At 36.6% G+C, this 23,645-nt stretch overlaps 3 protein-coding genes across 3 annotated transcripts; all 3 read left to right on the forward strand.

Annotated features, from left to right (window-relative positions):
* The first annotated feature begins 844 nt into the window (after positions 1-844).
* Positions 845-10,109, forward strand: LOC130010645 (neuronal acetylcholine receptor subunit alpha-7-like). Its single transcript, XM_056098400.1, has 4 exons — positions 845-851; positions 2,353-2,525; positions 2,877-3,041; positions 10,092-10,109. The coding sequence occupies exons 1-4, from the start codon at positions 845-847 to the stop codon at positions 10,107-10,109; spliced, it is 363 nt and encodes a 120-aa protein (XP_055954375.1).
* Positions 10,110-10,147: 38 nt separating this feature from the next.
* On the forward strand, positions 10,148-12,524 carry LOC130010646 (acetylcholine receptor subunit beta-like 1). The gene is made up of 4 exons (XM_056098401.1): positions 10,148-10,197; positions 11,530-11,650; positions 11,969-12,286; positions 12,519-12,524. Exons 1-4 carry the CDS (start codon positions 10,148-10,150, stop codon positions 12,522-12,524), a joined length of 495 nt encoding a protein of 164 aa, XP_055954376.1.
* Positions 12,525-21,705: 9,181 nt separating this feature from the next.
* LOC126812471 (neuronal acetylcholine receptor subunit alpha-7-like) lies at positions 21,706-22,984 on the forward strand (the record flags this gene model as incomplete). Its single annotated transcript, XM_050538879.1, has 3 exons — positions 21,706-21,718; positions 22,176-22,315; positions 22,487-22,984. Coding segments are annotated over exons 1-3 (651 nt in total), but the record flags the coding sequence as incomplete, so codon positions are not given.
* Positions 22,985-23,645: the final 661 nt, after the last annotated feature.

The raw sequence follows: 23,645 nt of genomic DNA on the forward strand, positions 1-23,645 counted from the left end.
ACAATGCGCGGCCATTTTGTTCAACAGTTTTGGTCCGATTTTCACGAAATTCGAACTCAACCATCATTAGCGTGTAACGGTGATATACTAAAACGTTTTTTTTAATCGGATAAAAATTAAGACCTCTAGTGGGACCACAAGCTAAAAGCGCGATTTTAATAATAATTTTTATAATGAAATAATAATTGAAATTCTGTATGGAAAATTTCACCAGTATGATTCAACGTGGACGTAAACAGAATCAAACTACATGGGTTGGTAACATATTGTTGCGTTAATTTACCAAATTCATGTAAATAAATGTAAAACTTTATGTTAAATTCAGTTTGATATATTCAAATAATCCATAGGTTTATGTAGCAATATTGATTGCATTTGTCTTAGGTGTCTGGTCCAATCGCCGAAACTAGCCTTTCTTTCTGGTGTCGACGAGACGTGCTACCCCGGTCTGTATTAGGGAGTAGCATGCAAAGGGGGGCAATGACCCGGGACTTCCTTGTCGGAGTGGGGGTGCTGGGGCAATCAATTACTGAAATTGCATTTTAATTTTAAAAGTATGTTTGAAATTTAAAATTATCGTTGTTAACTATTTAACATTTAAAATATCCTCCTTTCTCACATTTCTGAACTAAGTACTATCCTACATAACAATATGATGTTAATTTTACGCAAAATTTACGTAAAAATTGTCAGTCAGTTTACCATCATTTCTGAACTAAGTACTATGTCCTATACGTGAGTCTTTTTGGCATATACAATCAAGGAATTGATCCCAGGGAGTGGAAGGAAAGGGGGCAATATTCACAGAGGGGTCTTTAGTCGTGGGAGGAAACCCGAGATAGGGATGCGGAGTATAACATCCACTCAAGACATAACAGGGGGTGGGGAGCGAGGAGAGAGAGGGCAAGATAGATAGAAAGAGGGTGAAAGGGAGAATGAAAGAGAGGAAGGTATATAGATTATTATTATCGTTATTATAAGCATATTTATAGTACACCCTTTCACATCAAGTGTCCAGAGAAACTTTACATGGTGATTATATAACATATTAGATGTTGTCTATACAGAGTCCGTTAAAGATTTGTTTAAATAAAATTAAGTTGTTTTGTTTTTCAGAAAGAATATAGAGATGTGCAACATCTTAAACTTCAAGTTAGATTATTTCATAACACAGGGGCTTGAAAACCCGTTGAAAAGTTTTGGCTTTAAAAGTAGTTTATCTGAGATGAAGGGAGGGGGAAAGCTAGAGAGATAGAAATAATTCTCAATCCCTTTTGATATTTGCGCATTTCAGACCATAATTTTCTGGATTATGGCCCCTGATTGTACAAAAAAAAATCGTTTTTGGTTTTAGTTAGTTCTTTATCCATCTCTTGCAAAATGTGGGCGTATGCTGCTTGGCCGCTGGTGGAAATCCTATTCTGATGAAACTTAAAATATATTTTTGTATCCCAACGATCTGGGTTTCTGTCGATATTTGCGGGTGTCGGACCCTAACTTTCTGCATTTTGAACCATGGTCGTTCGAAAAATCGCTTCTTTTTTTTGTCCATAGCTTGCAAAATGTGGGCGTATCTTGCATGGCAACTTTATGTTTTTTATTTTTATTGTTTTTGTTAGCAAATAAATGCGTAAGAAATGAGCCATCTTGTTCTATTTGGTTTTTTTAAATTGGTAATAAAAATATATCCGTATTTTGAGATCGACTTATATACAGACTTATATTTTTATCCCAAATATCGTATTCAATTTGTTGTTTACAAATATTGGCTCCGGAGGCTAGGTGGTTAAGACGCTGGCTCGCTAGCCTGGAGGTCGGGTGTTCGATCCCTGCATTGGCCGAGAAAAGTTCATCCAGATTTTCCGACGTGGTTTCACCTTGTCTGTGGTGCAGAACGGAGGGCCCGATAAGAAAAGCTGTCTAGTCCTTCGGATGAGACGAAAAACCGAGGTCCCGTGTATATATTGGAATGCACGTAAAAGATCCCCTGGCAGTTGGAATTCGATATAAGAGTAGGCGATAGTGCCGCTGCCCGGGCAAACTTTCCCTCATAGCACACTGTATGGCGTATGCCCGTCTTCATTAGCCCAGTATAGGAGCAGAACAGTAGGACGTTAAACCCCATTTCATTTCATTTTTTACAGCTATTAAATTCAGAGACCAAAGGTTGTGTTAAAATGGCGCCCATGCCACTGTTAGTGTGTTTGTGTATTTGGATACAGACCACTAAAGCAGCTTCTAAACTAGACTATTATAACTTGCATACAGATATATTTAGCATCTATAATTCTGATGTAAGACCTGTTACATATGATACTGAAGTCTTGCAAATTTATACTTCATTTAGTCTAGTTTCTATCAACGAACTCAGGGAAAAGGACCAGGTACTGGTATCGTTTGGATATATCGATTTAAGTTGGGAAGACGATTTTCTCTCATGGAACGAGTCAGATTATGGAGGCATTGATAATATGGTTGTACCACAGAAAAAGGTTTGGAGGCCCGACATTGTTGTAGGGAACTCAGTGAAAAACAGGGTTAAGCTAGGATTTGATGAAATGCCCATTCGACTCAATAGTTTCGGGTTTGTGGAATGGACACCTAGTAACCTTTTTGAAACTACCTGTGACATAAATATAAGATATTATCCTTTCGACCAACAGGTCTGTCACGTGGTTCTGGAAACAATGGTGTCTGACATCACAGAAATAAATTTAGTGTTAAGTACTAGCTCACCTGGTGAAGTGTGGCTTGATGAATTCGGAGCTAATGGACAATGGAATCTTATAAGCGCTAGTATAGAGAAGAAATATACGACCATGAAGGCCAGTATTTACATAAAGCTTACCATACAACGTCGTCGAACCTTCTACATTTTAAACATCATATTACCCGTTCTATTCTTGTCTTTTATGGGAGCTTTGGTCTTTATGTTGCCTGCTGACGCTGGTGAGAAAATATCTCTAGCTATAACCATTTTGTTGGCATACATCGTTTTCTTGACCATTGTAAGTGAAAGCATGCCGCAGACTTCGTTACAGGTTTCCATAATGGCGGTCTATTTAACAGTCCTTGTTGCTATGAGTGCATTATCCGTGGTATTGTCTATCCTTGTTCTACGAATTTATTATAAAGATCCTAATACTCCTGTCCCTGGATACATTCAATCGATGGTAAGGAAACAATACCGGAAGAAGACACTAGGCTGTAAACGCACAGTGTCCCCTGACAATAACATGGACTTTAAAGGTGAGGAACTAACCACATGGCAAGATGTTTCTAAATCATTAGACATTATTTTCTTTTGGCTGTTTATGATTATTACGATCGTTGCAACTATTGTTTGCTTTTGTATTATGATGGTATAGCTGTTTGTTACCGAGTTGGTTGTCACACTTACCAATGGTTAACAGTACTATAATGCAAAATGTCATAAGCCTCCTATGTTGCATTGTATTCAGGACGCCTAATTCACACAAAATTTTATTTTATATCCAGGTGGACCTTCATTATAATCACCTCTCTGCATAATACGTTTATGAAATATTGTCTACCACCTGTAACACTTTCCCCTCGAACTAACAATAAATTGTTTATTGGAATTTTCGATTAAACGGAAACGTTCCTGTGACTGTAAAATACGCACGATACTGGATCCTCCCGTTCTGAGAAATATCTTTGATTTTTTTACGTGTTTATACCCACAATTCTAACCCTAACCCTTCAGAATAGTTTTAACCACAATCCACCGTTGTTACAGCTTCAGTTTGTACGTTTGACATGTAATTTATAAACCCAACCCGAACCCTAACCATAGAGAAAGATATTTCTAAGATCGTACAAAGATCTAGTATTGTGCGTAAAATACTCGATCAAAATACTAAGTGTTAATTTATATGATAGTTTAAGGCCTACAATGTAATACAAAAATTTGCAATACGTTTTAACACCATATCTTTCTGCATGAAATGAAAATAAATTGTTTATTGGATAAAACGGAAACAATTTTTTTTCTATTTTCTAGCTGTAAACTGATGTACGAATTATAATTTTATATAGCGTATTTCTACTGGTTGTTAAAGTATGCGTTTTAACTTCCCATCTTTCCAATCCCTTTTTAGGGATGGGCTGAACAGGAGTGAATGTACGTCGTTTCTGATGAATTGCAGAAGCTAGCAACACCAAGCAATACTCTATGGGGTACGATGGGGTGCTCTTCTCACACGCACGAAATTTCTTTGAGCGAGAGCATCGCTATTGCTGCAATATACGTCCACATTCGTGCTTTGATTCATATGGTTATTTTTAAAATAAAGTGGGTGTGACACCGCCCCTGGGGGTCGGGACATGCACCTTAATAAATAGTTGCTATTCCTAAGGCATAAGGAATAAATATGCCAAGTTCCAAGATGATCCATTCAGATTCAGAATGCCAGTCTGTAGACAAAAAACGCAGTAATTGGGTGTGGCTCTGCCCTTGGGGGTTTGACATGGACCAATATAAATAGGTACAACTGTAGGTACATCTGTACCTAGGTACATCTGTAAAGAATTGCGGCCTGTAAGCGACACAAAGACACACAAAAATTGAGCGTGGCTCTGTCCCAGGGGTTCGGGTAGGCACCAAAAATAATAGAGGCCATCCTTAGGGTATAAGGAATAAGTATGAACAGTTTTCAAGACGATCGATTAAGAATTGCGGCCTGTAGAAAATGGGCGTCGCTCTGCCCCTGGGGGTTGGACATGCACCACAAACATTAGGGGTGATCCTTAGGGTATAAAGAATGAGTATCCAAAGTTTCAAGATGATCCGTTAAGAAATGCGACTGTATTAACAAACCACCAAATACAAAAATGGACGTGACTTTGCCCCTGGTGATGGGGCATGCACCAAAAACAACAGGGATCATCCTTATGGTACAAGGAATAATTATGAAAACACACACACACATGTATATAGTGTAAATCGAGGACTTTGATTGGATAATCCTAATCGAGGTCTTGATAAATATTGCATGTAGCTGAAAACTACCCTTATTTCTGAAATATATTACATCATACCTCAGTTTATATATACTCTTCAAAAAAAGTAGAGGATATTTAAATGCAAATACCTATGCAGGTGTGATATGATAAATAGTCATAGACATTTGACATGCTTTGAGAGTATGTTCACAGATGAAAAACTTATCGCCCCAACAGAACCACTGATCTTCACATGCGACACGCAATAGCGCCATACACTGCCGCGTGCTGGTTTATCTATCCATGTTTGCTTTCCTATCGGTTCTTGCATAAAATTTACTGTTTAGCGTATCTTTGCTTTAGTGTGTTACGTTTAATTTGATTGGGAGACGTGTTCTTCGACGTCAACGGACAACACAGCAAGAATTGGCCGTGGTACTGCAAGAGGAGTTGGTCAGATTGCCCCAAATCGTGATTGGACGGTTGATTAGGAGCATGCCACAACGAATTGCTGAATGTCTGAGGATTGGCGGAGCAATTACTCATTTTTAAGACAAAAATCAAAAACGTCCATTTTCACTTTTGACGGTATCTCTTTGCGAGTGAAATGGGGCTGTCAGATAAGCCGCCCATATGAACTATTTATATTCATGTGTAGGCATTGGCCTGTTATTAACATACACTGGTTACCTCTAATAAAAACAGCAGTGCATTTCCGCAGTTTTGTATTGTTTCTGAATATCCCCTACTTTTTTTTGAAGAGTATATTTTTTGCATTTGACTTTTTAAGGAACAAATGCGGACACACAGGAATTTGCAAAAAATTGGGGAAATACGACCGACCGAATCCTTATGCTAGTTATGCCCAATCGAGGACACGCATGGTGTAAGCTGGGTACGCCGCGAAACGAGGTAATTTGCTCTATACTATCATACTGTTGACTCGACACTTATTGTGGTCTTTAACCTGTAAATAACAACGTTATGGTTTTTGCTCCCCCCCCCCCCACTTTGACCACACATGGGGAAAATACAACATAACTGTTTTAAAATTGATGTATGGCACAATATCGCGATAGAACAGTCATTTATCAATGTGATCAACCGAAGACGCATATTTTGTTTTAATACCGACAAATTTGTTTCTGGTGAACACCAACAACACACACTCACAAACAACGCCAAAACCACTTATCCGGATAAGTAACCGTTTTAAGTGTTCGATTTAATTTTTGTCGTTGGATGACCTGATAATCTATTGCCGTTCCTTTAGAGATCTATACAGTGCATGACCCACTTGCTGTACTTGATAATGAAAGCCACATTTCACCTACACGTTATTTTTATAAAACAAAAGCCAAGTTCCATACCAACACCATATAATACTGTTTGGGACATCGGTCTCCGTTTCTAGATGAAGACTGACGTGTTTAAGATGACAACGTATCACGTATATTGAGTTAGTTGCTCGGCCCAAAGGTAGAAGATTTTAAGGGCCTTTAACACAAAATTAAGCAGTTTTATTCACCAAAATATAGAAGAAACCGACCCTTAAAGGGACAATAACACTCTTGCTGGCTTGAGAGCTCCAGAAAATAAAAAATAGCCTTATTCTAAGTACTAGATGTGTTAGTGTCCTACCTGTTGTGTAAATTATCCATTAAATCATATTTTACTTGTACAGAGGGTTCAAAAACATTTTTAAATCCAAGTCACATTTGAAAAGCTTTACGTCAGGCTTTTCAAATCATTTAGTTGAATTTTTCCAATTTTTTAAATTAGGTGTGTTAAGATGAAATTTGTATCATCACAAAATTGGAATATTGTAAAATAGTTCAAATTGTTAACCAGAATAAAGATAGGGACATATTATTCAGTTACAACAAGAGTGGTATTGAGCCTTTAAATAAGAATCTAGACGTAGGCCGGTCGCCTGGAATTATCATTTTTAATAAAGTTGTTCGTATCGCCCCGCTTAGCATGTCATTATATAAACATAAATTGCGTCTATTTCATGTTTCGATGGACTTTAATTGGTCGTTTAGATACTGCTTTTGCAATTTTATGTGTACAACTGCGTGCCAATTACATAAAGTTTCATGGGATATATTAAATTTAATATATTAAATTTTTTTTCTGGTAAGTCAAATCAATTTTAAAGTGTTTCTAACGATAGTAAGTAGTAAGAGGCCTTTAAGTTCATAAAATTGTAAAGTCACGTGGATCACGTGACTTTTGAGCATATAAAGATGAAAAACCTGAAAAACACGCGCAAACACAAACTCGCGAGGTCAATCGATGCAAGTTTGCTTAAACTGAACACGCACACGTAACTTGAACTGGAAAAACAAATTAAAATTGTTATTTTCATCTTTGTTAGAAAATGCCGCGCCTTTCAACTGTAGAACGTCTACGTGCTATAGGCAGGCTCTATGCTGGTCAGTCTGTGGTCACTGTTGCAAGAGCCTTTAATTGTTCACGCCAGACAATAATTAATCTTAGAATGAGAGTGCTTCAAACTGGAACTATTGCCGACCGCCCAAGGGCGGGAGCGCCACGTGTGACGTTACTCCAGGAAGATCAAGCAATACGATTACGTCATCTTAGAAACAGATTTGTCACTGCAACCTCCACAAGTAGAGAGATGTTTGGTGGAAGGGTAACAGCACAAACTGTTCGAAAAAGCTTGCAGGCTGCTGGTCTTCGAGCTCGGAGGCCCTATAATGGACCAATATTGACACCTCTTCATCGCCGTAACCGACTTGTGTGGGCCACAAGACACATAAGATTTACTTAAAGACAGTGGAATTCGGTTGTCTTTAGTGACGAATCTCGATTCACTTTGAGATTTGCCGATGGCAGGGTCCGAGTGTACCGCAGACGAGGTGAACGTTACGCTCAAGTATGCGTCAGAGAAGTTGACCGATTTGGTGGCGGCAGCATCATGGTTTGGGGTTCTTTTTGTGCACCGACGTTCTCCTCTTGTTGTCCAAGGGAACTTAAATGCTGTCCAGTACAGGGATCAGATTTTGCAACCTGTTCTTCTGCCGTTTATGCAGAGCCATGGGCCTGGACTAACGTTTCAACAAGACAATGTTCGACCCCATACAGCAATTGCTACCCAGAATTTTTTAAGAAATGCCGCTGTCCAAGTCCTGGATTGGCCGTCGCTTAGCCCCGACCTTAATCCTATTGAACACATCTGGGACGAACTGTGTCGAAATGTTCGTCAACAAGTGAATCCACCACTGACGTGTGGCAGTACGAGACGCTAGAGGAGGCCACAACCGTTACTAAACACTTTATTCCGATTGTTCTCCAAGTCTGTGAATTTCATTTTGGGGGGTACTGTGACAGCACGAACGTTATCAATGTCAAGGACTTTTGGCGAGACGTATTCTTGCTGTCTGTTGATGTCAAGATCGTCTGTGCACAACATAACACTAAAATAGTTGCCTTAAACCAAATATTAAAAATCTAGTCCCAAAAATCACGAGTGTAAAGTTTTTAATTTGGCTGAGTATATTAATACGCAAACCGGACGGACATGTAACGTATTTAATTACCCTTGCAGGAAGTAAATGGTTTTCTAAATTAGATGCGAACTCTGCATAGTGGCATATTAAAGTTACACCTAGAAATCAAAGAAAACGGCATTCAAGTTCAAATGGGAGATGTGTCTAAATTCTTCTTTCAATCATGGCAAGGACAGTGGCTAATCGTTCGGAGGGTATGAAGTGATATTTTTGTTAGAGTAGTAATAGAAGATCAACAGTATATACATACATGTATTAATTAACTCATCTGTAAAAGAATTCAAATAAAATTCTCCACTTGTCTTCAAGAAAAAAAATGAACAAAACTGGTCTTGTTGTTGTCCTGTATGGTTTCATGAATTGTTGTTATAGTTTTCTGTATATATTGATCTAATAATTCTTGTATTACTGTATTAGCTTGATAACGTTGAGAGAACACTCTTCGAAACGTCGCCCAAATAAATAAGTAGCTGTTTTTTTCCATAAGTTTGTGTTTTTGTGTATTGCTCTATCCAGTTGCTAAATGCCTCTAAAAGATTATTATTGCCATCAATATGGAGATGTGGCAGTAACCTCGATCAATACAGTCAACAGATTAGAGGGTAAATATGTTTTATCATAATGTTATTATCAATTTATCAGTTATATCCACTCTACAAAATATGGTTTATTCTAGCCTATTGTACATTTAATCACACAGATCTATAAAGTTAATTACCATTATCTAAACAAACCATGGTATATCATAATTGTATTGTAGGTACTATCCCATTATGTCGGTAGTATTGTATCTATCATCATAGCTACTCAATGGCTACACTTAATTAGTTTTTTGTAGATTAAACCCCTTTGATCTTGTTGTTGTCCTGTATGGTTTCATGAATTGTTGTTATAGTTTTCTGTATATATTGATCTAATAATTCTTGTATTACTGTATTAGCTTGATAACGTTGAGAGAATACTCTTCGAAACGTCGCCCAAATAAATAAGTAGCTGTTTTTATCCATAAGTATGTGTTTTTGTGTATTCATAAAGATGATTACTAGGTAAAGTGTCCAAAATTATAAATCTGACTCAATGACAAACCTTATGAATCGACCAGCTCCCCCCCCCCCCCAAAAAAAAGATCGATGTTCAAGCTAAACATGTAAAGCGGCAATGAAGAAGACATTCTTCGTGTTAAAAATAGAAATAAAATGTAATAAAATTAAAATTTTCTCTGAACAAATAAAGAAATTGGATTTTACATTGTCTTAATTTATAAATTAGACGATTGGACGACATTAACGTATTTTGAATCTAATATACCACCATAAAGCAATGGATAAGCTTATATTGCAGATGCAGTGACCCCTGACCAACGTCATTGACAGACACACAAAACACAATCAGTTAAATAGGTGTTATATAATGAGATCAAGAGAAGCCAAAAGTTCAGTAAATATTAGTATTATTTATATAACATATAATTAGTTACTTGGCGTAATCGGATATACAATTCGTCGCTAATACGCTATAGCCCACATAGCTTCCAACAGCATAAGGTAAGGTACATTATTCTAATCATTTAGTTTTTATTTCAATTGTTAGTGTGGTATGGCGATATGATAGCTTAGTATACCGTGTGACCTTACACTAAGTGTACTATGAATGAAGGCAATTTTGCCCGAGCAGCAGCGCTAAAACTTATTCTCTGGTAAGTACAAGCCAATTTGTACATGGGATCTCGATTTCCGTCTCACCCGAACGACTATACGTTGTAAGACCCTCCGTTCTGCACCACTCACAAAGGAGAACCACTCCGAACAATCCCGATGAACATTTTAAAGCGAATGTTTTCCCAGTTTGAATATAAAAATTTATCAAACAGAACTGACCACTTGCTTAATACACCCAGCTCTTTAAAGGCTACGTAATATTTTCCTGGTACAAATTTAACAAGATAAGGCCTCTAAAAAGTTATTAGACAGACTATTTCAACAAAAGCCATGAATATCAGTAAATCAACTGGTGAATATATACGTGCCAAGAAAAATGACGTCGTAAAACTTTCAGAACGGAATATGAAATTTCGATGGCCATAACGTAACTCCTGTAATCTGGAAAAACCTAGCAAGTCTGTTGAATGCAAAGTTGAGAAAACAATGTAAAACTGTTTTGTTTTAGGATTAAGCTACTGAATATAAAACAAATTTTTATTTTGGCTTTTTAGATGAAGATAATTAGAAGCCTTTTCAATGAAGAAAGCATGTGTACATACTAAATCCAAATATGGGTCTAACTCACTTTTCTCCAAAATTTCAATTTACTAGGATTTTTCGGATTACAGGAGATACGGATTGGTCGATTTGTATGCTTTCTGATACGATTACTGTGATTGGGTATGGCCTGAAAGTCAACATTTACATTTAAGTCTGGAACATTAGAAATTTAAAATTTATTGTATTCAAACATCATATTATTATGAAAGAACTTAAACCCTTGCCATTACGGAATATTTTAATTCCATATATCGCATACAAATTCTCCGGTTTACAAATGTCCTGGTTAAATTGGTAATAAAAATATATCTGTATTTTGAGATCGACTTATATTCAGATAAAACAACGCAGTTTGTCATTTAACGGTAAGGGTTTCTTTAACAAAAATGTCATCGTCACCTTCATATTAATTCCAAATTCAAATTCTTCTGCTTACAAATGTCTCATGGAATTCGTATTATTTTATTTTTTTTAGAAATTAATTTAAAATCGAAAGGTGACGACATCCAGTTGATTGTTCCTACCAAAATGGCGTACATGTCATTATTAGTTTGTTTCTGTATTTGGATACAGTCCACTGAAGCAGCTTCTAAAGTAGACTATTACAACTTGCATAATGATATCTTTAGCATCTATAATTCTGATGTAAGACCTGTTGCATATGATACTGAAGTCTTGCAGATCTATACTTCATTTAGTCTAATTTCTATCAACGAACTCAAGGAAAAGGACCAGGTACTGGTATCGTTTGGATATATCCATTTAAGTTGGGAAGACGATTTTCTCTCATGGAACGAGTCAGCCTATGGAGGTATTGGTAATATGGTTGTACCACAAGAAAAGGTATGGAGGCCGGACATTGTCGTAGGGAACTCAGTGGAAAACAGGGTTAAACTAGGATTTGATGAAATGCCTATTCGACTCAATAGTTTCGGGTTTGTGGAATGGACCCCTAGTAACCTTTTTGAAACGACCTGTGATATAAATGTAAGATATTATCCTTTCGACCAACAGGTCTGTAACGTTGTTCTGGAAACAATGGTGTCTGACATCACAGAAATAGATTTAGTGTTAAGTACTAGCTCAACTGGTGAAGTGGGGCTTGATGAATACGGTGCTAATGGACAATGGAATCTTATAAGCGCTAGTATAGAGAAGAAAGATACGACCATGAAGGCCGGTGTTTACATAAAGCTTACCATACAACGTCGTCGAATCTTTTACGTTTTAAACATCATACTACCCGTTCTATTCTTGTCTTTTATGGGAGCTTTGGTTTTTATGTTGCCTGCTGACGCTGGCGAGAAAATATCTCTAGCTATAACCATTTTGTTGGCTTACATCGTTTTCTTGACCATTGTAAGTGAAAGCATGCCACAGACGTCGTTACAGGTTTCCATATTGGCGGTTTATTTAACAGTCCTTGTTGCTATGAGTGCATTATCCGTGGTATTGTCTATCCTTATTCTGAGAATTTATTATAAAGATCCTAATACTCCTGTCCCTGGATACATTCAATCGATGGTAAGGAAACAATGCAGCAAGAAGACTCTGGGTCATAAAAACACAGTGTCCCCTGCCAATAACATGGACTTTAAAGGTGAGGAACTAACCACATGGCAAGATGTTTCTAAATCATTAGACATTATTTTCTTTTGGCTGTTTATTTTTATTACGATCGCCGCAACTGTTGTTTGCTTGTGTATTATGATGGTGTAACAACTGGTTAATACAATGCGTTTGTTGAAACTCCTAGCATTAGCCGTATTATAACCGCAGACTCCTTTGGAATCAAATGGGGAGTCCATTGAAACAACGTACAACGAAAGGAATAGAAACGCAATACAGCGAAGTGTGGGATGGTTACTTTTGCTCATAATTATTTTAATGATTTTTATTTGGTTGTAAATTAATAAAAGTGATGTGAGAAATGTGGCTATTTATGAGATGGGTTCAATAGTCCCCGTGTACACTAATCCGTCGCTATAAGAAATACTATATATGGGTATCAAGAAACCTAACCCTAATAATAGATATCGATGGACTAATTAAACCTAACCCTGACCCTAATAATAGATATCGGTGGACTAATGAACCCTCGGACTAGTGGACATTTCCCCCTATTTATATATCTATTATCATACGTGGGTTAGACTTTCTTATCTTTTCACCGATTACCAGACGTTAGCGGAAGTTGATCAGGTCAGAATTGAAATATACATACGACTGTTCCTGAGATTCGGAGTTATTTCAGTCTACTACTGCCCCCCACCACTGAAACTGACCAGCCCAGGCGTAATGCCAATACTGTAAAGTGGCCACATAGGGTAACCTATTGGCAAAAATGATTTCGTAGGCCCCCTTTGTTCCCTAAATTTGCACAATGGTTTTAATGTTGGGCGGATATTTACTTTAATAAGGGTTAGTAAGTTGGGGGGGGGGGTCGTCCGCGTGATTTCATTCTTTTTCTCCTATTCCGTCTTCATTAGCCCAGGTTAGGAGCAGAACAGTAGGACGTTAAACCCCATTTCATTTTTCTCTCTCCTGTTCACAAGCTATAACTCATAACTGTCAATAAAGTATATTTAAGCAAGCTGAAAGCTATGTTAATCGGACAACAAGCCTGTGTTTGTCTCCTCTCTCCTTTAACATCGACAAAATATATAAATAATTCAAAGACTAGAACGATGTACTTAATACGTTTCATGCTTCAACCTTCTTTAATTGAGAATGGCTCATAAGTGGGGGATCACGTGGCTAAGTGGGTAAGACGCTAGCTCGCTAGCCTGGAGGTCGGATGTTCGATCCCTGCATTGGCCGAGAAAGTTCATCCAGATTTTCCGGCGTGGTTCTCTCTTGTCAGTGATGCAGGACGGAGGGGCTGACAAGGAAAGCTGTCTAGTCGTTCGGATGGGACGAAAAACCGAGGTCCCGTGTACACATTGGCGTGCACGTAAAAGATCCCTTGGCAGTTGGAATTCGATATAAGAGTAGGCCGTGGTGCCGCTGTCCGGGCAAAATTTCCCTCATAGAACACTGTATGGCGTATGCCCGTCTTCATTAGCCCAGGTTAGGAGCAGAAAAGTAGGACGTTAAACTCCATTTCATTTCATTGCTCTTAGGTGAAATGATGAAATGATGATGAATGGTTTAAAATAATCAATATTATCTCAGATATTATAGGTGAGAAGTCAGGTACGCGTTAATGAAGGAATATGAGGAAAATAAAAGTAATCTGCAAATAACAAAACGCAAAGATGTTAGAACTACTGCTTTAAACTAATCTTAGAATGCCAATAAAATACTGGCCATCCATAATACGACAATTAAAGGGCGTTTGATCCTATTCTTGGGTACCTTAATATGGACGAAAATGGGGTTAAAATGACTACATATAAAATGATTTATATTAGATATTATCCCCAACGTATTTATTTTTATTATTAAATCTCCTGAGATGGGTATTGTATGTAATCGTCTATCATTTTACTATGCTGTGGAATGGGGTACAGAAAAGGTTTCCATTTACGTTTGATCAAAATCGGATACAATATGTGACCTCCAGAGTATCCACAAGAACGTGTGAATGGACGTCCACATGAAAGTGTAAGTGTATAGCAAATTCGAGTGCTTAACAATTAATATTTTTAATTACAAGAGAAGTATAGTTTAACACATCACTGAATATGGGCTCTCGGTGAAATGAATTATGGATTTTTATCCTTTTGCATTCAGCGACCTTCTGTTAAAGAGCTATCCCGATTGCCGAATAACCCGTGAAAGCGATAGGGGTCACAAATAGGCCGTATTCTCGGGGTGAAAATCTTGTCACCTTCGCTCCCGCTAAACCGGTCTACAAATCGGACTATCAATAATCGTGCAATCAATATGTCAACAAAGTTCTCCAATAAAATCTGCCAATTTAATAGTTCAAGCTCGAAATAGGATATAAATCGATGACTTATTTCTTTATAGTGCGGAGCCATATTTGCGTAGATGTGAGTTGGATCCTGCGCATCTATTTAAAATTTGGCCAATCAGCGATCTCGCTTGCGGGGTTGCGGTCAAAAATTCTGGGGTCAAGTGCCAAGTCATCGCATTTGTAAACAAAGCCATGCGAACGATTTACCTTGCAAATCGCTCGCGGTTGGGATGAACAGAGATCAAATGAACCCCAAAAACGTCCCATCCGTGTAGAGAAGTGGTGTATGAGAGCCACAAAAGGTATTTTGATCACACTGACATAAAATGTGGCAGTCAGTCAGGTTTTTTCGACACTGATTAAGGATATGGGACCGGTCTATTTCACTAGAAAAATGCCTTAATATCAAGGGAGATTACAGAGAATGCAACAAGGTCACTGCTTCTATAAGTGTAATTCTAATAAAATCATTCATTTTACATAACAAAATTGATAATGATCATGGATAGGCTAGTGTATAGCTAAGATTAAGAATGAAAAAACATATTTTGAAATAAAGGTTGAAAACTTAAAAAGTTGCAGAAATATTAAGAAGAAATGCTTAAATAATTTGAACTAGCTCAGAATTGTCAGGGAAAAGCCCATATGGACAAAATAAAAATTTTGCATCTACAATGTATAAGCTTACAATAGATATATGAATTCAAAATGGGTTTTGTCTGCAATTGCGAATGAACCAGATGCCCCCCCCCCATCAATATGGGGCTCACCTACGACATAGTTTACATGTAATCATCGATAAAAGTGCCAAACACACTTTCAATGTTGGAATCTTGCTTCTGATTAATAAATATTCTGATTTTTTAAAACAATTATAACAGATACTGTACATGTAGTCGATCAAATCCAAAACTAATTACCTTTGATTTGAAAAATATTTTTGATCACCTAAGATAAATAAAATACAATTTAATGGAGGATTTACACTAAGAGTAAGACACTAACTCATTTAGTAGTTAGAATAAGGCTACCGGTATTTGTTTCACTGGACTTATCAAAACAGCAAAAGTGTCATTGGTGCTTTAAATAAAATAATAAAAATGCTGTTTTTATTTCGCACTGGACTAAATTGTCCCTCTTTTGTATGGCCCCCGCCCGAACATACTTGGATTTTTTCTCGCAAATTATACAGCTCTCTGATAAAACTGACTTCTTTAACTCTGATGAAGTAGTAACAAGTACTGCACCATGATGTGATTCCTTTGGTGATATTAATGAAGGAGTAGGGGTGAATGAGACACACTTTTAGTTTTTAAATTTGTTGAAGTACTAGGCCTAGTAGTAGGGGTTATGGACATAAAGGCCCTAAACCAAAATGGCTCAAGTATTTGGTCATAACGGTCAAACATTTTGGTCAAAACTACATAACGGTCAAAACATTAGGGTCATAATGGCCAAAAAGAACATTTGAATTTTGATATATTATGTATCAAATGATATTTATTAATATAAATACCAATATTTCTTAATAGATAATATTTTCATATACATTTCTTTAATACATAAATTTAAAAACACTGTAGACATTTAATACTTAATACACTGTATAACTATAACATACATAATTTACAAAGACATCTATTTAATATGGAGGGTGGGTGGCGAATGGTTTAACATGTACACATGAAATCATAAGGTCTGTCATTGCGTCAATGACTTAATTTCAATTCTCTGCTTGTACGTGACAAGGACTAGGGTCACTTGTTCAACCTTGTGAGTTTTCTCCGAGTCCCCCAGTTTCCTTCCTCTGCTACAGACCCTTACATGCAAGCAAATTATTTAAATAAAAAGGAACCGTGTCGACTGGACATTAATGTTCAGCTCATGTTACTTTATCAGAGGGGTGTGAAAGACTTAATTAGGGATTATCAAAAGCTTTGATTAATTAGTATAATTCCCCTCTTTCCTTTGAATCACAGCATGCAATGTTCTGGGTTGACTTGGATGGTTATATTCAATTCTTTCATTCACAAATTTTTCTGGACTTATGGTCTGTAGCCTATATATGATGCACCTTTATTTATTACATTTATTTATTACTTCTACTAGTTAGAATAGAAGTGGTCATATCTTGTTGAAGGTTTGGTGAAACCGTGTTTAAAATATTATGTTATGAGTGAATTGCTATTTTTGTCGAATGATTAATATACTAATAGTAAGTTGTTAAATAATGTTTGGTAAAATATATTATGACCACATCACAGTAATACTAATACTAATAGTCTGTATGTATGTCGTGACAGTTTAGTTTCGGTTGGACTGAATGTAGACGCTGCCTTATCACTGAGTCACTCTCTTTCTTTCTCGCATCATTTAACTGCTTTGTTCTTAAAACATCTATAAAACGTTGGATGAAATCCAAAACCACTGCCGACTGTATCTTCAATATAATATCCTTCGTAATAAAATATCCATTTGTATCGAAAAATGCTGCAATGGATTGGTTATTTCCATCCAATTGAAACCAGTCTATAGCTACTTCACGACATTTATCTCACCTTGTGTTTGTAAAGGGTTCTGCACTTCCCTTATTAACACTGTCTAAGTGAACAATACAAGTAAATTGAGCCTTTGTCGCCATTTAGTGTAGCTTCAACATGTATAACTGCAATGTGTTCCTCGTGAAGCACGCCATTTTGTGTTTACCAACAACACACGCGAATGTAGACAATAACGTGATTGGTCGATTGTGGAAAAAACGATCACGTGACGCGGCGAACAACGCTGAATTCTGTCCAGTGACCTCGCGCACTATGAATTTTACTATCAATAAATAGTCCGGATTTCAACGAAGAATATCAGCGAAGAACTATGGAATTTTTTGGGGAACATTACAACAAACGAATATCTCTATATGAACTATACACTGACAAAATTTCTTCTAGACCGGATTTGTAGGAACGAAAATATTTTTGCAACGACAATTTGTGCCCATGGAATGCGGCCTAAAATGTTAATAACATACTTTGGTGTGAAGCATTGAGGTCATTGAAGGACAAATTCCCCCCCCCCCCGCCATATTTCGAGCTTCAGGACCTCCACAGTCGTGCCCCAGCCCTTACCTTAAACCTAACGTAGCATTGTGATCATTAGAGGACGAACACTTCTGATTTACAGCCTGTTCTTCTTACATCTTTAGGGAAGATTTGAGCGTATCTTACATAACACCCGATTGTTTTTAATCATTTGGGTAATAACGATCTTCCAATATCTGCATGGTTTAATTAAATCTCTCGTATCAGATAATGAGAAAGGTTGCTTTGTTCAGAGTGTTCATCCAGCCGATAACAACATGTTTCATATTTAATTTAATTAATGGATTCAAACAGAGCTAATTAAAAGTATTTCTTTAGTGAAAGTCAAAATACATGTATATTGCTATTAATCATTTAGCATTTCGACTCGTATACGCTGGGACGAATATAGCTTTCTAAACATACATACAGGTAAGGTAGATTATTCCAATGATTTGGGGTTTTTTTTTCAATGTTTTTATATCTACTTCATATTGTCTTATATATTTCATTAATCACCTCTCTCCGGTATTCTTTGTTTTACACTTTAAATTGAGCTTATAAATTATAATTAACGTCTACGGGCTATAGAGTTTTAGTTCCCAGGGTATATTGTTTGCATAGACGATAGATTTATAGTGCCCTAGGTAATGCATGAGGGTATATAGACCCAAAGTAACGAGTTAGAGGGACGATTCTACAAACCGGTCAGGAGATCACATTCCTAAGGACATACCGTATTTACCTGTATTTGGATACACACGTGTATGTCAATTCCCATTTCCGTATTGAAGCTTATCTATTATTAAGCATTGAACCAAAATTTGTTAAATTAATTTATACTGTAGTTTATGGTGATTAATTTTTAAAGTTACAATTTCATTTTTTTAAGTTATATTTTTAAAATGTATTAAAATAAAGCCCTAAAATAGATGGTATCTATAAACAGTCCTACCTTGTTAAAGAATAATCCTACTAATCCTATAATTAACTATTGCCAGTTGAGAAATTGGCAAAAATATCATTTTCAAACTTTAAATTCAAACGTTTGAAGATAGCTATTCCATGGTGGGGAATAGGAAAACAAGGGAGGTAATTGTGTTATTATTTCCGTTGTGAAGATTTTTAAGTGTGAGAAAGATAACCTTTGATCGTATAATAGTGAGTTGACAACCTATTGAGCAAAAGACATAGAAATAATTATGTTTTGACTTTCTTAGAAAATATGAAATTGTAACTTTAACCAAAAGAATACAGTAATATTAACAAGATTACTGTCTTCATTTATTCAACCACGAGAATTCAAGAAAATACACAAAAATTGCACTTGTAGATTGGGATAGCTCACGTGCACAAGTTTCATCTTAAAGCTGTGTGGGTCGATTTATGTTTCTTAATTTCAAGTCAATATTTTTTTTAAAGATGCCTTATTTTCAGACTTAAGTTAAGAATTTACTCAACTTTCAATCACTGTTTATGAGAAATATCTTGGATCCAGAAACAAACAACTTTGCACATAGTTTTTTATACGCCCACATTTTCATGTGGACGTATATTGTCGTCGCCCCTGTCCGTCCGGACATCCGTCAGTCCACAATTGTTTGTGAACAGTCTACAGGTCACAATTGTTATCCGATTTAAATGAGACTTGAAATATGGGTTTATCACCCTCAGATCTCGGTTTCTTTCGAAATTGGCATGTATCGGACCGTATCTTCATGGATTATGGCCCCTGATTGTACGAAAAATCATGTTTTTAGCTTGTGAACACTGTAGAGGTCACAATTTTTTATCCGATTTGGTTTAAATTTGAAATGTATGCTTATAACCCAAAGATCTCGGTTCCTTTCGATATTCGCGCATATCAGAACGTAACTTCTTGAATTATGGCCCCTGATTGTACGAAAAATCGGGTTTTTAGCTTGTGGACCCTATAGAGGTCATAATTTATATCCGATTTAAAAAACCGTATTTTTATATCACCGTTACACCCTAAGGACGGCTGAGTTCGAATTTCGTGAAAATCAGCCCAAAACTGACACACAAAATGGCCGCCTTTCGTTCTCAAATAGCGTAAAAATATGGTATATCAAGGTTGTGGACCCTATAGAGGTCTCAATTTTTATCCGATTTTGTTGAAACTGGAAATGTAAGTTTATAACCCAAAGATCTCGGTTCCTTTTGATATTCCCGCATATTGGACCGTAACTTCCTGAATTCTGGCCCCTGATTGTACGAAAAATTGCGTTTTTAGCTTGTGGACCCTATAGAGGTCATAATTTTTTATCCGATTTAAAAAACCGTATTATTATATCACAATTTCACCCTAAGGACGGCTGCGTTCGAATTTCGTGAAAATCGGCCCAAAACTGACAGACAAAATGGCCACCCCTCGTTCTCAAATAGCGTAAAAATATGGTATATCAAGGTTGTGGACCCTATAGAGGTCACAATTTTTATCCGATTTTGTTGAAACTTGAAATGTATAAGTTTATAACCCAAAGATCTCGGTTCCTTTCGATATTCGCGCATATCGGACCATTACTTCCTGAATTATGACCCTGATTGTACGAAAAATCAAGTTTTTAGCTTGTGGACCCTATAGAGGTCATAATTTTTATCCGATTTAAAAAATTTTATTTTTTAACCGTTACACCCTAAGGACGACTGAGTTCGTATTTCGTGAAAATCGGCCCAAAACTGACAGACAAAATGGCCGCCCCTCGTTTTCAAATAGCGTAAAGATATGGTATATCAAGGTTGTGGACCCTATATAGGTAACAATTTTTATCCGATTTTGTTGAAACTTGAAATGTAAGTTTATAACCCATAGATCTCGGTTCCTTTTGATATTTGCGCATATCAAATTGTAATTTCCTGAATTATGGCCCTTGATTGTAGGAAAAATCACTTTCTTTTTAGCTTGTTCTCTATCCATCTCTCGAAAATGTGGGCGTATCCTGCCTGGCAGCCGCTGGTTTATTGATGTATTTGATACATTAAAACAACAAAAGTTTTATAAAGACCTATATTTTAGTTAAAATAACGCGAATAATTTTTAGTAAATTCTTAAGTCTGAAAATGCTTCGTGACCTCGGGGCCAGGTCGTTCGTGGTATAATAGTTCAGTACATAATGCAAAATTACTATAGATTCGGTATAGATTATTTATTATCGTAGCAACGGTACCTTTTTTTTTATCACGGCGATCGTGTTTCAATCCGTTTAAATCTAGACTTGTCATTTGAATTATTGTCTTAATAATAGTTTATGTAACATTTTCAGCCAAATTAAAGACCTGTGAAAAACATATTGAGTTTTTCGGAAATTATCGAAGAATCCTTTGTATCACGAAATCAGGTTGATTATATGAACATACATTATGCAAAAGCCAAATCTGCCAATTGCAGATCTTTCTTTAGGCCTGAAATGTTATCTAAATTATAATTTAGACATTAATTAACTTATCCAGACAATAATCATGTCTCGGTGGCATCGCTAGCCTGCGATATTTACTGGATTATGATCCCATTTGCTGCTCGACTTCCATTCATAATTTAATCATGAAATGGATGATCGAGACTATGTTTTTATCGTACAGACTTTAGAAATGATGATTGAGGCTAGGCCGAAATTTCAATCGCTTAATCCTCTTTTCATAGTCGATCAATTTTGACTGAACTTTTCAGCAAATTGCCTTTACATTATCTTGTTTTTAACTATTATAGTGTGAACTGCCCCCCTTTTATCTAATCTCCCATAATGTATCCTTAACAGTTAATAAGGAAAACAAAATATCAGGGTAGATTATCTCCCAGATTGGATTCCATTGAATTATATAATCAGGCCCATCAGTTAGATGTCGCGAAAATATGGCGGAAAGTTCAAATGTAGACATGTATTTTTGACGATCAGGTCTCAATATTAAGCCCATCTACAGATATCGTCATGGTCGCGAGATGTAAATAGGGTAATGACACGTGATTGACGAAATTATGGGTTAGGTTTATTGAATGTAAACAACGAAAAAAGTCTGTCCAGGTTGCTTTAACAAAATGCCATCGTGGCATTCATGTTCATGGAATGCAGATGTCTAAAGAGATATTTTTATCCCAGATATCGTATTCAATTTGTTGTTTGAAATATTGCCTATGCTTTGTGTAATTCCTTCTTTTTTACAGCAATTAAAGTCAAAGATCAAAGGTGACGAGATTCAGTCGATTTTTCCTGAGTTTCGGTTGAAATGGCGCCCATGTCATTATTAGTTTTTTTCTGTATTTGGATAAAGACGACTGAAGCAGCTTCTAAAGATGACTATTACAACTTGCATAATGATATCTTTGGCATCTATAATTCTGATGTAAGACCTGTTGCATATGATACTGAAATCTTGCAGATTTATACTTCATTTAGTCTAGTTTCTATCAACGAACTCAGGGAAAAGGACCAGGTACTGGTATCGTTTGGATATATCCATTTAAGTTGGGAAGACGATTTTCTCTCATGGAACGAGTCAGCCTATGGAGGTATACATAATATGGTTGTACCACAGAAAAAGGTATGGAGGCCGGACATTGTGGTAGGGAACTCAGTGGAAAACAGGGTTAAGCTAGGATTTGATGAAATGCCTATTCGACTCCATAGTGTCGGGTTTGTGGAATGGACACCTAGTAACCTTTTTGAAACGACCTGTGATATAAATGTAAGATATTATCCTTTCGACCAACAGGTCTGTAACGTTGTTCTGGAAACAATGGTGTCTGACATCACAGAAATAGATTTAGTGTTAAGTACTAGCTCAACTGGTGAAGTGTGGCTTGATGAATACGGTGCTAATGGACAATGGAATCTTATAAGCGCTAGTATAGAGAAGAAAGATACGATCATGAAGGCCGGTGTTTACATAAAGCTTACCATACAACGTCGTCGAATCTTTTACGTTTTAAACATCATACTACCCGTTCTATTCTTGTCTTTTATGGGAGCTTTGGTTTTTATGTTGCCTGCTGACGCTGGCGAGAAAATATCTCTAGCTATAACCATTTTGTTGGCTTACATCGTTTTCTTGACCATTGTAAGTGAAAGCATGCCACAGACGTCGTTACAGGTTTCCATATTGGCGGTTTATTTAACAGTCCTTGTTGCTATGAGTGCATTATCCGTGGTATTGTCTATCCTTGTTCTGAGAATTTATTATAAAGATCCTAATATTCCTGTCCCTGGATACATTCAGAAGACTCCGAGTCATAAAAACACAGTGTCCCCTGCCAATAACATGGACTTTAAAGGTGAGGAACTAACCACATGGCAAGATGTTTCTAAATCATTAGACATTATTTTCTTTTGGCTGTTTATGATTATTACGATCGTCGCAACTGTTGTTTGCTTTTGTATTATGATGGTATAGCAGTTTCTTACAGAGTTGGCTGTTACACGTACCAGTGGTTAAAGGTAAAGAACTAACCACATGGCAAGATGTTTCTAAATCATTAGACATTATTTTCTTTTGGACGTTTATGATTATTACGATCGTTGTAACTATTGCTTGCTTGTGTATTATGATGGTTAGTACTTGCATACCAATTTGGTTGTTACACGTAGGCCTACCAATATTTACGATCGTTACAACTATTGCTTGCTTGTGTATTATGATGGTATAGCACTTGCATACCAAGTTAGTTTTTACACGCACCAATGGTTACGATCGTTGCAACTATTGCTTGCGTGTGTATTATGATGGTATACCAAGTTAGTTTTTACACGCACCAATGGTTATGATCGTTGCAACTATTGCTTGCGTGTGTATTATGATGGTATACCAAGTTGGTTGTTACACGTACCAATAGTTAATAGTATTATAATATCGATCTCCTTGGTATAAATACAGG

Source organism: Patella vulgata, chromosome 2 (assembly GCF_932274485.2).
Source record: "Patella vulgata chromosome 2, xgPatVulg1.2, whole genome shotgun sequence".
In the NCBI taxonomy this organism is placed as follows: domain Eukaryota; kingdom Metazoa; phylum Mollusca; class Gastropoda; family Patellidae; genus Patella; species Patella vulgata.

Bases quoted from the DNA above. Each gene is read 5' to 3' on its own strand.
- LOC130010645 (XM_056098400.1), top strand. The intron at 2,526-2,876 runs GTGAAAAACAGG...ACCTTCTACATT, and splicing joins ACATTGTTGTAGGGAACTCA to TTAAACATCATATTACCCGT.
- LOC130010646 (XM_056098401.1), top strand. From the start codon at position 10,148: ATGAATGAAGGCAATTTTGCCCGAGCAGCAGCGCTAAAACTTATTCTC. The intron at 10,198-11,529 runs GTAAGTACAAGC...TATCCATTTAAG, and splicing joins GCGCTAAAACTTATTCTCTG to TTGGGAAGACGATTTTCTCT. The intron at 11,651-11,968 runs GTTAAACTAGGA...CTTACCATACAA, and splicing joins GGAACTCAGTGGAAAACAGG to CGTCGTCGAATCTTTTACGT.